The 16372-nt window shown below is 39.7% G+C and overlaps 1 protein-coding gene across 11 annotated transcripts in view; it reads left to right on the top strand.

Annotated features, from left to right (window-relative positions):
* MEIS2 (Meis homeobox 2) overlaps nucleotides 1-16372 on the top strand; it is a 227297-nt gene that overhangs the window by 47260 nt on the left and 163665 nt on the right. For 5 of the 11 annotated variants that reach the window (XM_033144600.1, XM_033144618.1, XM_033144609.1 and 2 more), the window contains exon 8: nucleotides 6252-6353. The exons of the other annotated variants lie outside the window; for them this stretch is intronic. In XM_033144600.1, the coding sequence (XP_033000491.1) occupies nucleotides 6252-6353 (102 nt within the window). The remainder of the gene's footprint in view (nucleotides 1-6251; nucleotides 6354-16372) is intronic. 11 annotated transcript variants of the gene reach the window in all.

Raw genomic sequence — 16372 nt, 5'->3', positions numbered from 1 at the left:
AATGCGGAAATCATTATCACCATGAGAAAAAGTCTTAACCTTCCTGAGCCTCTTTATTCTAAAGCCTGTGGCCTGAGTGGTTTCATGCCGGACATACCTCTATTGTGCTCATTGTGAGGGTCAGGGACCTGCCTGTTGAAGAAGCAGTAATTTGAACAGAGCCTGTAAATGTTTCATCTGTAATTTCCATAATGGTGAATTTCAAGGAGGGCTGAGAAGGGTTATGGGAGATGAATTAGGTTTTTAGTGAGCTCATTAGGAAGCCAAACAGAGTTTAGACAGCAAGGCGGTGAGTGTGGCTGTAATCAGTTCTGCTCGCTTTGTTCCCTGCCTTCGGGACATTTTTTCAAAAACTTCATGGCAGGGGATGATGAGAATATAGTGAGCAGAGGCTACAATCTGATGGTTGACTTGTTGACTTGTAAACCTCTTAATTCATTTTTTGTTCAATTTAATCTTTTCTTTCTTAAGGAAAATTAGTTGAATGTTAGCCTTCTTTGCACTATTCACCTTTTAAATTATGCTCATTTTGAAGAGCTTGTTATGCCTGAATAAACATGAAATGACTTGGCATTTTCCCATAAGAGGCACACCCATTTTAACACCATGTATTTACCATTCCTGGAAATGTCTCATTAACTTCTGAAAATCTGTGAGCATGATATTTTTGGGCTACTGTAACACACCTCTTGGCAGTCACAGAAGGCAGTTTGGTTAATGCCTCATAATATCAATTTTTATTCTCGACATGAAGGAAGGCTCTCTATAGAAAATTGATGCAGTTTGCTCAGCTAATTTTCATGCTCATTCCAATTAATTTAACATGACCCAGATTTTCTTCCTCGGGCTCATCCTGACTAATTAGTAAGGCAACACCTAGAACAAGTTCTGTTTAATAACATTGAGGAACACTAGTTGTGAGTGATTTTGATGCTAATAAAGATATTCACTGGTGGGACAGATATTTGATGTCAATTATGGTATGTAATTTAGAAGTCCCAATGTGCTACAGAGAGTATAGGAAGGCTAGCAAATCACTATGGGGAGATAATAGTGTTTTTAAGTCTTCCACAGCACCTAACTACCCTGTGGGACCAATTAGGGTGTGGTGTGTGTGTGTGTGTGTTTGGTGCAACTAGTAGCATTGCCAACTAATTCTATCAATGAATGGGAAGGTGCTGTTTAGGAGTGTGGGAACCATCAAAAATAGGTCCGTGTCTGATATTTATTGAACTTTATCTTGCAAGGTAAAAGCAATTATGAATACAGTAAAAACAACTGCTTCATCAAAAAAGATGTTTTACCCAGCTGCTTGATCCAGGCTTCAAGTTTTTTGTCATTTATATGAATCCATTTCTGTAAGAGGTTTTGGGTGTAGGTGTTGTTTTTAGCTTTTTAAAAGGCACTTAAATTCAGATGTGTGTTTATGTATGATTGCTTGTTTCACATACTGCAAAAACAATCCAATAAACAGGACATTTGGAACACTGTAACTAATTTTTGTTTTGGAGGCTGAAGTACAGATACATTTTTACCAATATTTTAACTGGCATTGGAAAAGGGTTTTTTTTAAAAAAGAGTTGAACAATGGAATTTGGGTCCAGTGAATTATATCATGCCTGCTTATGGGAATTGCTTCTTTTTATTTTAAAAGCTTTTTAATATATTATTGAATTCTTTACCAACAATTATTCACTGGCTGTCTCAATAGACACAATTTTTTATGAAACTTTGCAGTAGTTATTAGGTATGGATAATCAATTAGCAACTTACTGGAGCTCAAAGCCAGCATGGCGTTTGTTTTTACTCAGGAAAGAGGAAGTGGCCATGAGAGGATGCAGGGGCGTACCCAGGATCAAAACTGGGGGGGGGGGGCAAGCCATGGTCGTTCAGGTTGTGACATTTCAGCATGGAAAAGGCGAATGAAACCAAAATTTTAAGAAAATTATATACAATTATAGCAGTGCTTTATTACGGTAGTTATTACAATTATTTGATTGATTTTTTTAAAAAAAAATTATTCTAGTTACATGTCTTATACTAATATCATTTTTCTTGGCTTTGAAGAAAACTTGTTCAAAAATTTCGTTTTAATCCAGTCCTGATTTTCCTTGAAGAATTTCCGATGGACGCTCATCAAACACAACCCAGTCAGTCTGTCCTCTCCCATTGTACTTCTGAGCCAGGTCTTTACCCTTCGAAGGGTACTGAAAGATCGTTCAACAGTAGCCGTGGTGGATGGGAAAGCACTTAAAATACTGATCAACTAGTGGCGGGCGGCTCAGTTTATATAGTGATGCGGAGCTCACTAGACCCTCTAGAAGATTCCCTCTTCTCTCTGCTAGAGCCTGCTAGAGACCTCTCCCTCCCTTGAAACCCACTGGCTGGCTGACATAGATTCCTCTACCATTCGCTAGGTGGCTCTAGATACTTCTTGGTTTTTACATCATTTCAGTGTGGTAAACAACTGATTATTCGCCATCGCCCTGCCTAATTTTGTTTCGTTTCATCACTTTATAACCATTTAATTTTTTTTTGCTTCTGGGGGGGCAGCTGCCCCCCCGCCCCTCGCTGGGTACGCCCATGAGAGGATGATCTGTTATTAATATAATGGAGGAAGGGAATAACTGACAAAGTACTGTACATGTAAGTCCCTCTATCAGAATGCTCATTATCCACAAATTCAGTTATCCAAGCACAAGGAATTAGTACCCAAACCTCGCTATACACACCACAGATTCAGATATCCAAACAGTCAGAGTTTGCCCATTTCCTTACTTGTTCATGTTTTGCTGGTGGGCAACAGCCATTTTGGGTAGAAACCAGGAAGGAAGGGATGGAGAGAGAGAGATCAGACAAAGCAGGGAGCAGAGATCAGGCAGACCAGTTTTTGTCTCTCTTGTTGTTTGGCTGCAGCCATTTCAGGAAGGAACTATGGGATGTTCACCTAATGAATGGTTTCCTAGGAATACACTGTGTTTGGAAAATGGGACCCATGAATAAGTCTTACACCAAATCATGGGGTCTCTGGATGGGAAAGATCTGCAGAGTCAGGACACCTATTCTATTATTTATCTTCCCCTGGCCTCAATAATGTAAGACCAGTGTTAGCCATGATTGTGCCAGTGTCACCCAATACTATACAGTTTTACTCATCAAATTCACAAAGATTTACTCTCAAGCAAGTGTGCATGGTATTTTATTTGTTTGTATAGATACTTTTATACCATTTTTCTAGCTCTAAGCTTTCAGTGGAACTTACAGTATAGAGTTAAAAACAAAAAAGGCAACAACAGATTTTTAAAAACAATGATAAACAAACCAACTACACACAAACACACACACACACACAGAGAGAGAGCGTGCACAATCAGTACAGTGGAGCAAAATTAGATCAGCAGTAATAACTCATATCTCTTACAAGCCAAGGGCCTGTTGGAACTTGACATCTCATGGGATAGTAGGGTCTAAAGCTAAGGCATAGCAACAGAGAAGTCTCTGGCCAGTATTCCTGATAATTGAACCTCAGATACTGACCTCATGGAATGTTTTGTATTGAAACTATAGTGACTGTATCATCACTTCTTCAAGTAAGCAGAATAAAACTCAGTGAAATAAGGTATCATCGAATACCCATCTTTCCTGTTGTGTTTCTCTAAATGCAAATAGGGAAATAATAATCCTTTTCTCCCTATGCTAACTTTTTGTAAATAGTACTCATCAATTTAATCATGAACTTTGATAATATACAAATAATCAAAGTAAAAGATGCATTGCTAACATCAAAACTCTGAGCTACCGTATTGATAACAGATCCTTTTACAATATCAATGTACTAAAATCAGGGAGAACTCTTTTAAGACACACACATTTCTTAGTTCTATATATTTGTGACCCCATTAAGCTTACTCAATAATTGTTATTTTGTCAATGTGGTAAATTTAGATAGAAACATCTGCGAGGTGTAGGTTCTTCAGTAGCAAAATTAGCCCCAGTTAGAAGCAGCAACTGTATAATCCTGTAGTTGAAAAATGAAGTTGACTACTTTTGTGGTGATCTCTGACTGGTGTTGGAGCACGACAATTCTGTTCTATTGGGTCAGCATTGAAATGGTGCAAAGTCAGCTGATTCTTTTTTTTATCTCATCAAGAATGTAAGAATGTATTCACTAAGGGGAATGACTCCCTTGACTTGCATGATCATGAACTGGAAATTTGCTGTATCAGCATATTTAGCTAAGAATGCTACTTTACTGGTGGAGCTGAAATCTGATCTTAAAGCAAAAATATTTGGCCTTGTGTTGTGTTACTTTTTCAAAGACAAGTTTAACTGTTAAATTGGGAGGGGGGATGCTTCTGAGAATGCCTTTTTATGCTGTTCAGCCTCTTATAATCACAACTGCTTAGGACCACATTTGGTAACTGTAAACTAAATGAGTAAGCTGCAGAGGCCTCAAGCTTTCACAATCCCATTCCTCTGGTTCCATGTGCCTGGGAGGAATTCAGAAGCTTTTACTTTTGTTTTTAGTTTCCCATTTAATCTGAATTGTGCATTGTGATTTACACTAGCGAAGATTAGTTTAAATAAATCAGCTTCATAATCTATGGTTAGTTCAAGTAAGCCAACTTCATCACCATTGGTAAGTGTGTTACACCATTAGCCTTGGTTCACTTGGAACTGAAAGTTATGTTTTCTCAATACTGAAAGTACAAACTTCTGAAGTCATTCTCCTGATTGGGGAGCAGAGGGGAAAGGGGAATGCACGAGCCTGGGGGATGCTGTGGCTTGTCCATCAGGTGCTTAACCATGGTTTAGCATTACACCCAAATATGCCTTAGATTGGTACATTCAGGGCTATTGATTGCAATTGAGTTGAGCACAACTTATCTAGCACACCTAGATTGTGACCTAAATGTGTATCATGGTGAAAAAGACAGTTCCATTAATTTTAACCATCAGGGAAGAAGAAGGAAGGTGCAGTTTCCTAATTTGGGACAAATTTGTTTGTAATGATAATTTTTGTCACACAGTCAATTAATAAACCTTACCACTAAGCCTATACTTGTCTCCTCACAAGTCCCATTAAATTTAGTGAGACTTACTTCCAGGTAAATGTATAAGGTTGCAGCCTTAGTCTTCTTGGCTTCCAGCCCACAAATCACATGTGTGTTTTATTAAAAACAACAAAACTTCTTCTACCTTATTAAGTCTTGACTGTGCTGTTCTCTATCATTATTTCTCAAAATTGGATCTCCAGCTGTTGTTGGACTGCAACTCCCATCATTCCTGACCACTGCTAGCTACGGATGATGGAAGTTGTAGTCCAACAACAGCCGGGGACTCAAGTTTGAGAATTCAGTGGTAACTGATGTCATGCCTTCCAGATGATGTTGGACTCCAACTCCCATTATCCCTGACCGTGGGCCATGTTGGCTGGGCCTGATAGGAGTTATAGCTGATGCAAAGTGGGGCAAAAGCATGTCAATAATCTCTGCTTCTTTTCTCTCTCTCTGCTGCAATAACCAAGGGCCGGGGGGGGGGGGGAATCAGATTGAAGCCACAGCATGGGAGTAAGGGTGGGTTAAGCCTTTCTCCTGTGCTGTCCCTCAGATTTCCTTTTTGTCCTGTGGCAAAAAGCATATAGGTATGTGTATGGAAGTAAATCTCTTTGAACTAAAAGCCAAAACAAAACCCAACATGACAATATAACCAATCACAAATCACCTAGCATCTTGCTCACTTTAGCTCTTAAAAAAGCAATTACTGGTACCGGTAACTTCAGTGTGGAGTAAACTTCTTGCATGTCACATCAGGAAAATGGTTATTTATGTAACCCTGTTGAAGCCCTGTGACTTATGTGCATAAAAAAGAACATTTCAATAAATTCCTATAATAAATGCTGCAGATTTTTGTTAGCGATGATAATTTTTCCAATTTATATTTACTAATACTGCTATTAGTTTTGTGTAACAGGTTTATAGGTCTAATACATGTAATATAGTCACTAGATGTATCCAGTATTAGCGTTTTTGTACATGAACGTCCATTCTCTATGTAATAGTAGCTACAGAGTTCAACTTCAATAAAAGTGATTGCTGTCTTGTCGTCCACTGGCTTCAGCAGCTTTTAGATAGCAATGTATTTCCTAAATCAGAAAAATAAAATTTATTTTTTAAAGTTAAAAGGTTTAAGTTAAACCTGCAAAAGTTTCAGTGTTCCAATTTAACCCTTGACATTCTGGCATTTTCCAGACTGCCAGCCAAATGAACACTTTAGGAGGAGGTGTATAAATATGTCTGCAGCACCCAGAGAGTTAATCCACCCCATTGTGCATAGGTGTTGGAGCTCTTATGGTATGTAAGATTGTATAAAATTTAGAGTTATTATGTATTCTCCTTTAATATATGCGTTTTTCCAGTAAGCACCTTTTGAAAACTTAGGTTTTCTTATTGGCACTGTTAGATATGCATACATGAGGGGCTGGGACACAGATGATATTACACCACACTCCAGATTTAGCATGCAATATCTTCCTCTCATCGTTATGCCACATTCAGTGTCACACTCTGAATAAGATTCCTAGCCACAATGTATGCAGCGGAGTGTTCCAAACTCATTCAAAAGTAACAGATTTGACACAAGAAATGGAGCCACCACTGATGAGCTGTGTGCCTGGTGAGATTGGCATTGTCTCAGTCTGAAAATGAAATCTCTATCTAAAGTGAGCTGGATAGCATTATTTGCAAACCAGTACACGGAGTTTGTTTATCTCCAAACAGACTATATGTGGAAGCCAAGGTCTGGTTCATGATACGCATGGTTTGTTTGGGAGAAACAAACTACAAGTGCTGGTCTGTGCATAATTCTGAGCCAGATCTCTTGAGTTGTTTCCTCTCAGCTTGGCAAAGAGAAGTGCAGGGAAGGCGTAGCAGTGAGGACTATGCTGCTATTTCACAGCAAACCATGGTTTGCTTTTGACTATGGTTCACTAGTACACACAAACAGGACCCCTAAGTTAGAACCACCATCACCTCTCCATCCTCCAGTGGCAGCACAAGCAAACTAGCCCCATTGAGCACCAAACATGCCCAAGAGATACAACATTCAGCAGCCATTTAACAACCACTGAAGCTACTTTGACTAATTGGAGCATTCACAGCAGCTACCAGTCAGACCTATATCTTGTCATGGGAGGAACAAGGTAGTTCAGGCTCATTGTCCCTAGCAAGGAAGCTGTTGCAACTGCTTCAGACAGTAACTTCAGATTTGGCAGTTCTTGTGTGGCTTTTGGGCAATGCAATATTTCAATTTAGAGTTCATTGGGAATTAACTGCCAGTATTGGGGAGTGAGGGCTAAGTGAATGCAGTATGGTAGGGTTCTGGGCAATGCATATATTTACCATTTGTTTATTTAGAATGCAGATCATTTATTATTTTTTGAAAAGCCATTTAGCACCTGCTTCATTGTAAAGATTTCATAGCTGTTGATAGTATGACCTGTTAAACTATACTCAGTGCTTTTTTCTGGGGGGATGCAGGGGTACCCATGCCCCTAAACATTTTGTGAATTTTAAGTTTGGCCTCATTGAGGGGCCGTATTTCAATGTGAGTAGGAAAATGAGAGTACCCATAATATATATTTTTAAGGGGGGGAAGCACTGATTATACTGCTGCTAATACACAATGGTCACTTCTATAACTTTTGGTGAGCTGGAGGTGGTGTTATTCCTCCTAAAACAAGCTGTTATGCCTTACTGCATTTTTAGTAATAATGCTTTATGGGAGAGTATTTCATTTCAGCTCTATTAGGGTCAAACAGTTTTACTGCAGTTTTGTAACATTTACATTCAATTTGCATATATAATCCTGCTTTCAGGTAGTTAGCTGCTGCATCGTCTTTGTAGTAACACAGACTCAGAAAAGATTCACAAACAGACAATCGGAGAATGTTTTGTTATATATATTGCAGCAATTTAATATTCTCCTCTAGATTGGATTTGGATTTGGATTTGATACCCCACTTTATCACTACCACATCACAGATCACATCAGAGAGTTTTATAATTCATAAATAGTTCCTGGTTTGACTCAGAGTGTTCTGTTGCTGTCACAGTTGTAATACTGTGAACATATGGATTGTTAAATTTTGTTAAAGAAATTATAACATCGGTAAATAATAGTTACAAAATATAATTAAAATGCAGTTGAAATGATATATAAATTCATGCACATGAACACACAAATTCAAGAACTGTAATTTTTCTAAAAGTGCCTCAAAGTGCTTTTACATGCCATTGTTAGGTGGTTAAAATTTTATACCTGAGCAATAAAATCTTAAAATTGAGGTTTCTAATGAGAATATTAATAGAGCACTAGTAATATTACTGTACTAGGTACCATTACAACAGAGATGGCCATTATATAAAAAGGCAATGGTACTTAACTGCATGTTTAACAATGCTTTCTGTTGTAAACTATTCTTCATTAAAATGTTCCATTCTCTTCTTTAAAACAAATACCCATTTTTTTTCAATGATTAAAGATGAAATGGAATAATAGAATTGCAGAATTGGAAGAGACCATGAGGATCATAGTCCAACCCTCTGCAATTCACCCAACATGGGGCTTGAAGCCACAACCTTAGGATTAAGAGCCTCATACTGTACCAACTGAGCTATCCATGCTTCATAAAGGAACATGTTCTAATCTATGAAGCAATACAATGGTTAACATAATAAATTATCCACTTATCAAAGAGAAACAAACAGCATTATATCAGAATGGCAACTTCAGATTATCAAAGGTCACAGGTGTATGCAGAAACACTAAGCATGGGGTAACTAGCTACTCAATGGGCATAATTAGTGGCCCTAATCATGGAAACATAGAATTGTAGAGTTGGAAGGGATCCCAGGGGTTATCTGGTCCAACCCCCTGCAATGCAGGAGTATCACCTAGATCATACATGACAGATGGCCATCCAACCTCTGTTTAAAAACCTCCAAGTAACAATTGTGCACTTGTATGACCTGGAAGCTGTATGCCGGCTCCCTCGGCCAGTAACGCGAGATGAGCGCCGCAACCCCAGAGTCGGACACGACTGGACCTAATGGTCAGGGGTCCCTTTACCTTTACCTTTTTATGCACCACTGAAAACCCAGCCAATGAGCCCTCTTGGTGCTCTGATAACTAAGGCCAAGATTCAAAAAAGCTTGTGTTTGTACAGTGGGGTTTCTAAAGGCAACAGCGAACCTCCATGCTATATGACAAATAGCTCCTCAGTTATAATGTGGCATGAACAGGGGGAAAGGCAGGTGGGGAAGAGCAAGAAGTCAAAAGGTTTCTTAGATGTACTGAATTAATTGGATTCTTTGGATCATAGCCTAAGAAACCTACTGTCACACAGGCTTTTACAAGCAAGGGCCCAGAAGATAAACAGAGCAAAAGGGAAAATAAGAAACAAAATCATGGCTAACCTAACATTCAGATACAGTTATTAGTTTATACATAATAGGCTGTTTAAAAACTGCACTCTAATGGAAATAATTTTAATTATATGGACAATTATATCCAGTTAACTCTTTTAAAAAGCTGATGAAGTAACTTGTTTTAAAAATATATGGGCATTTAACTAATTCTGTTTAACCCTTTTGCTAAAAATTGTGTTTTTTCTAAATACAGCGTTTAAATAGCATGCTTATTCATATAAAGCAATTACATTGAACTGAACTATGGGATCTATCTTTTTAGAAGCATTAGGATATACCTACAACCTAGCAGTTTGAAAGCATGAAGTGCAAATAGATAAATAGGTACCGCTCTGGCGGGAAGGTAAACGGCGTTTCCTGTGCGCTGCTCTGGTTCTCCAGAAGCGGCTTAGTCATGCTGGCCACATGACCTGGAAGCTGTATGCTGGCTCCCTGGGACAGTAAAGCGAGATGAGCGCAGCAACCCCAGAGTCGTCTGCAACTGGACCTAATGGTCATGGTCCCTTTACCTTTTACAAGTTCCACTGAATACAGCTGTGCCAGCCCAGGTCTAATGCCCATTGAATTATTAACTGAAGATAAAAGAACATGATTTAATGAGGTTCTCAGTGAGAAACCAGTAGAATGGCATAGCATTGTATTCTTTGGTGGTATGAACCAGGGATGGGAAACCTACCCGTATGTCCCGCCATATGCTGTTAGACTCAGCATGGCCACTGGTCAGGGATAATGGGAGTTATAGTTCAGCAACATCTGGAGAGCCACAGGTTCCCCGTCCCTAGCTTCAAAAAACCCAACACCCTACCCTATGTCTGCCCCAAAATAAGTGAGACATATCTATGGGATTGCAGACTAAAAATTCAAAAGGAACACGTATTTATATTTATAGTTATTGGAAGATAATTGCTCAAGGAAGCAAAACACTTACTAACTTTAGGTTTTGAATTTTTTAACTAAGTACTAAAACTCTATCTATTTACAGTAAAACAGAAAATAAGAAAACAGCATTAAATAGAAAAGATACAGAACCCTTTCTAAGCAGTGCTTTTTCTGGGGGGGACGCAGGGGTATGTATACCCCAAAACATTTTGTGAATCTTTGTACTTTTGTCCATTTACTGTATTAATTTTTCCCAATTTGAACTATAAAATGGTGATTTTCTTGAGTCAAAATGAGAGTACCCCTAAACATGTATTTATTTATTTTTAGAAAAAAGCACTGATCATAAGCCACAAGAATTAACATTGTGTCTGTTTTAGCTGAATGCTTGCATGCTTGTTAGCTTGCGTAAGACAAGGCTTTGAGCTCGCTCACTTTACTTGGGTAAGATTGCCATTAAAAATTAGTGTGAGTCAAATCTGAATAAGAAAAGCAAGACTGGATCCTGGTGTCATACAGTTTCTAAACTATCACCCTCAGCTTCAAATATCTTAATTATAAAATTCAGTAACATTGTGGGAAAGTCTCAATGGATTTTGGTAACCTGATCACTATGGTCTTTCTCTTCTTGGTCTCTCTCTTTCTGTTTCTTCATGTTGCAGCAAGAGCCATGATAGTATCTGTCACATTCCTTGGATGACTTAAGGGTAACAGTCTTCTGTGTTTGGGGCTGAAAATTGTGAACTTGTGTTCGCAGAAATGCCACACAAGGGAGGTGAAAAACACATTAAGAAGCTTTAGCATTAGATAGTGCAGTGCAAGCAGAGCTGAATTTGAGAGCTGGAACTTAAGTGGGCATTTGTCCCTGCTCTATTCCTTAATAAAATCTGAGCATTAACTGTAGTAAAGGGCATTTGAGAGCTCACTAAAAATGAATCATTGGGGTGCTCAGCAGAGCTTTATTATGATATATTGTGAAGAACTTTAAAACATCTACTATATACTTACATATATACCAACCAGAGATGCCTGTTCACTATAAATTAGTAAAAAAATGTAATGATTGCTGCAGAGTATGAGCAATGTGTTTTGTTTTAAGATTCTATTTTTCACCAGGTTGAGGTGGGCAGGATTATGACTTTTCCTATGAGGCTTCAGTATGTTTGGCCTCTGTAAATTTCTATGTGTACATATGGGAAAAGCTTTTAAAATTAAAATATGATTTACTAAATATGGAGTTGGAACGAAAAGCAGGGTTTCTTCTCACAGCAAAATTACTTGTCACATGTTATGATATGCAAGAAATGTATACGTGGTAGAGAGATCCATGTATGAAAATCATCTTGTGTGAAGTGACCCCCTCAGATGAGATTTCAGCATTTATGCCTGATAAGTAGAGTCTAAAATGTCTTAATCATTACATGGTTGGTAATTGAGCACTGTTGCAAGCAAATAAATGTGAATGAGCATGTTCCTGGAGTGTTACTAGGCTGCTGCTGATGACTAGTTAACCAAAATGAATTAACAGAGAAGACATGATTAAACTATACTATTAACTAACTTGTTAGCGACAGGGAGAAAATGGCACCACATTTACATATGTGTCCATCTGTCTTCTTTTACACTTTTGTCTTCAGACAGTGGGTGAAATGGTTTTAATCCAAGTAGCAGTCTGATTCCCCCCCCCCGCCCCCACAGCAACATATACTTTCTTTCCTCCTGTTTATTGAAAGGAGGGAGGGGTTTTCTTGACAATAGCTGGTTCTTAATAGCTCTCTTAAGAAATCTCATTTCTATGACCACATTAGCTATAATGTGAGTGTCAGAAGAAGAAAAATCTCCATGGATAATTTTGGGTTAGTTAGTAGATTATTATCATCTCAATGTTGCCGAAATCCCTAATCTCAGGTCAGCATGAAGCTGCAGTGGTTACAATCCTGTTGCCTGATGCACTATGAATGAAAGTGCTTTCTGTCAGAAACATGTGGTCTCTTCAGTAGATAGCCTGTGTAAATCCTGTGTAAATAGAGGGAGACTAACAAAGGATGAGCCCCTGCAGCTCAGAGCATTTGGAGCCATTTGGGGGCTGAATTTGCTAAATGCTGCTTATACCGCCTGAAAAGTTGAAGAGAAAGGAGCTTAAATTCACTTCTTTTTTCTCTTTCTACTCATACCCTGGGGGGAGGGTGTTCAGGGCCAGAGAAGCTTGAGGTAAGCCTGTTTTTTTCAGTGGCCTTTTGAGTGTGAAAAAGGTGGCATGGGTCACTGTCCCTTCTCTAATGTCGGAAAACCCACACAGTTAGTAAATGTTGCATGTAAACTAAAGTATTTCATCCTTCTCTTTACTCCACGGCATTGGGCCATGAACTAGTCACTGGAAGAAAATTGAAGAATGTTTTTCATGTTAACATTTCTAAACAGTTTAGCACAGCAGGGTGGTAAGAGAGCCCAACAATTAACAGATTTTAATAATATTCTATTTTGGAAGTTGTAATAGGGAAAATATTACTTTGAAAACCTCCCAAAGAAATAAAAATAAGAATTCAAAAGTTTACATTAATGCATAGTTGTGCAATAGGAAAATACTGGGACAAAAATTTCAACTTCCTTTAATTATCTGTAGGTGTTCTTCTTAGAGGTTTATAGGTAAAAGAAAGCCAACAAGGGTAGGACACAAATTTATCAGTTCAACAGGTTTAAGTCCCAACACATTGGAGCCATTAACTTTTAACTAGGATGGGTCAGAAAAGGGAATAGTTCATATTCCTTGCAGTGTTTTAGCTGAGAAACTACAAAATGAGCAACTAACTTGCTGACTCTAATAAAATGGTAACACGGGGCAGTATGAAATTAATGAACATCATTATGTTGGGTCCATTAATTTCAATGAGTAACACGTAGTTGAATGCCACCCTTGGAGTAATATCATGAGTGGCAGGTCATGGAGCAGAATACATTGATGTAGCTACAGTGGGCCTCTTCTGTACAAGTGGATTATGTCCATCTTATGATAATATATGCCATTTGCTACCATAACTTAAGCAGAATCAGCTGGTAGGGTGCAGACTTAAAAACCTTTAGGTTGGGGTGCTATCACACCCCGTTTCTTTCCAGTTCTGAGCTGATCCTTGTTTATGTGACTGATTTTGAACAATGAACAGGAGCAATAAATCTCTCTGTAGAATCACACCACAAATAATACTTCAAGTGCTGCTACATTAGTAAGGATGACAGTGGTATAGCAACATTAGACTGCATTGCTAAACCAGATTGTTGTGAGCTGCAGGAGGTCAACAGTAACCATTATAACACTGTTTTGTGCTCCCTATATGGTATTTGTTACATAGCACAGGAACTCGCAGAATTAAGCTGTAACCACAAACCTGTTATTTCTTGCATGGGCACAAGCCACAAACAGAAAATGTCCTAGCAGAAGAATCTTCCTCCAGATAGATTTGAATTGTTACCAAATGTGTACTTTGCAGAGGAGTCCTAAGCTAGAACTAGATGGCATTCATGTTCACAAAGCCCCACAGTTTGCATTCTCCCTGGAGGTGATTAATTGAAGAGACCCAGTTGACATATCACACTAGTGGTGTTGGCCATTGCTGCCATAATCCAGAACACCACTATGTCTCTTTGTATAGTTAGATGTATACAGGGGCGTTCCTAGCCCCTTCGCTGCCCGGGGTGGGAAGCCAAGAGGCACCCCTGGGGGCAGGGCATCGTGACGTGTGTGTGCGTCATGATGCCATGATGCACGTTCACAGCACTACGCCACGCCCCCAGGAAAAAAGAAAGAAACATAGCAGGCGCTTGAGCGCGCCCGCTTTGCTCCCCCCCTTCCCTTTCGGCTTCTTTCAGCGCCGAAAGGGGAGAAAAAAAGGAAACAAAGCGGCACGTTCAAGCACCGGCTTTGCTTCCCCGTCCACTTTCTCTTTCGGCGCTAGCTGGGCTGCGACTCCGCAGCCCAGCCAGCGCTGAAAGGGGAGAAAAAAAGGAAGCAGCTTTTTTCTCCCCTTTCGGTTGCTTCTTTTGGCACGAGGGGCGGGCCAGTGAGGAGGGGGTGTCACGCTTGTCGCTGGCATGACACCTCCTCGCTGGCCCACCCCTCGCGCCGAAAAGAAGCCGCTGGAAGGGGGAAAAGGCGGCATGCCCCCATTTGGGGCCCGCCCGGTGGGGCGGGGAGAGGTGGGAGCGGCCAAGGTGTCACCCCCCCTCCCCTGGAACACGGGCCGGCCCGCCCCCCGCCCCCCTTGCTATGCCCCTGGATGTATATATGAATAAGTGGCCATGTGGTTTGGGCCAATTATATCCATGCCTAGGAGACCCTTTGTTTCTGTGGAGTTTCTTGGGCATGGCTATAATCAGCCCAAACTATATGGGCACCTATTCTTGCAACAATGGTTAAAGAGGCTCTTGCGTGGTTAAGGACAGCAGCGCCATCACCACCATGTAAAATTTGGTGCAGTTTATAAATTACACCTCAATCTTGGGAATAGGTGGAGTAATGATTTCTTGATGTGAATATCGATTGGCTGTGTGTTCTATAAAGTGTGGCACTAGAGGGACAGAGAACCAGTGTGGCATTGCGGAAATGACGTTGAGCTTTAATAGAGCAAATGTTGGTCTGCATGTTGGATTACTCACATCCTTTTTAGTTTTGGGGCACATCATTATGCTTCAGCTTTAATTTGCTTTCTGTAACTTTCCTCCCAGGGTTATTCTGTGAATGAGAGCCAACACATTGTACTGCCAGTACTAAAAGGTTATAGATCTAAATAGTAAGCCAAATAATATGCTCACCTAAGCAGTTATCTTAAGTCTTTCATTGTGTTAAACTCAGGGCAAGATTTATTTAATTTTTACTTTAAAATCTATGCTTTTTCAGCACAGACATGAAGCCATTCCTTTCTTTAAAAAACCAAACAAACCTTTTTTAAATGAGCAGCTTTATTTTTAGAATAACTTTCTCTTGATACAAGCAAATGTGATGTGCCTGCTCTCACTCTTCTGTATGAAAAAAATGAAGGCTAGCTGTAGGCTAGGCTTACATGGAGATGGTAAAACACAGATGATGAGAGTGAAATGCATTTTTCATATCTACGGTTCCTCTGGTCTTACTGAGATGGTATTGATGTTTGTGGTAGCGTTTCAGAGTCCAGATATGTCTCATTATTATGAGTATGTTTTACTACAGTGGTACCTTGGGTTGCGTACGCTTTGGGTTGCGTACTTTTTGGGTTACGAACTCCGCTAACCCGGAAGTGCAACCTGACGCATGTGGAATTTGCGCGTGCGCAGAGCACTTTTCGCGGTTTTACCCATTCCCCCCCGGTCTGCGCATGTGGTCTGCACATGCGCAGAACGAATTGTTCGCGTTACGTACTGTAAGCCGGAACGAATTAAGTACATAACCCGGGGTACCACTGTATTTGACACACATTGAGAATCCTTTTTGGAATTTAGTAGGTTACCATTTCCCCCCCATAAATTAAGAATTAATATATTTTATCTTCATCCATGAGATTCCACAGTCTATAAAAAATGTATTATGGGCAGTCGTGTTAGCCTAGTAAAACAACTATCCGTATGTGGTTTTGGTTAAAGTCTGTGTAACAATCTAATTAAAAACAAGTCATGGGATGTAAGTAGGCCACAGGAACATAACAAGCTGCCTTATTCTGAGCCATTGTTCCATCTAGCTCAGCATTGTCCACAAAATGATAGTGGTTCTCCAGGCTTTCAGACAAGGGTCTCTCCCAGTCAGAGAATCATAGAATGGTAGAGTTGGAAGGCACAATGAGGAGGGTCATCTAGTCAAACGCCCTGCATTCCGGGAATCTTTTGCCCAACATGGGTCTTGAACCCACAAACCTGAGAGTAAGAGTCTCATGATCTGTCAACTGAGCTATTCCAGATTTCTTACCTGAAGGAGGATTGAACCTGAAGAAGGACTGAACCGGCACTTTTTTCATGCCAAGCAGATGTTGTACCAATTGACT

The sequence above is a fragment of the Lacerta agilis genome, chromosome 1 (genome assembly GCF_009819535.1).
Source record: "Lacerta agilis isolate rLacAgi1 chromosome 1, rLacAgi1.pri, whole genome shotgun sequence".
NCBI lineage: Eukaryota > Metazoa > Chordata > Lepidosauria > Squamata > Lacertidae > Lacerta > Lacerta agilis.
The sequence above is the reverse complement of the archived record's forward strand: the minus strand, read 5'-3'. Positions and strand labels throughout refer to the sequence as shown.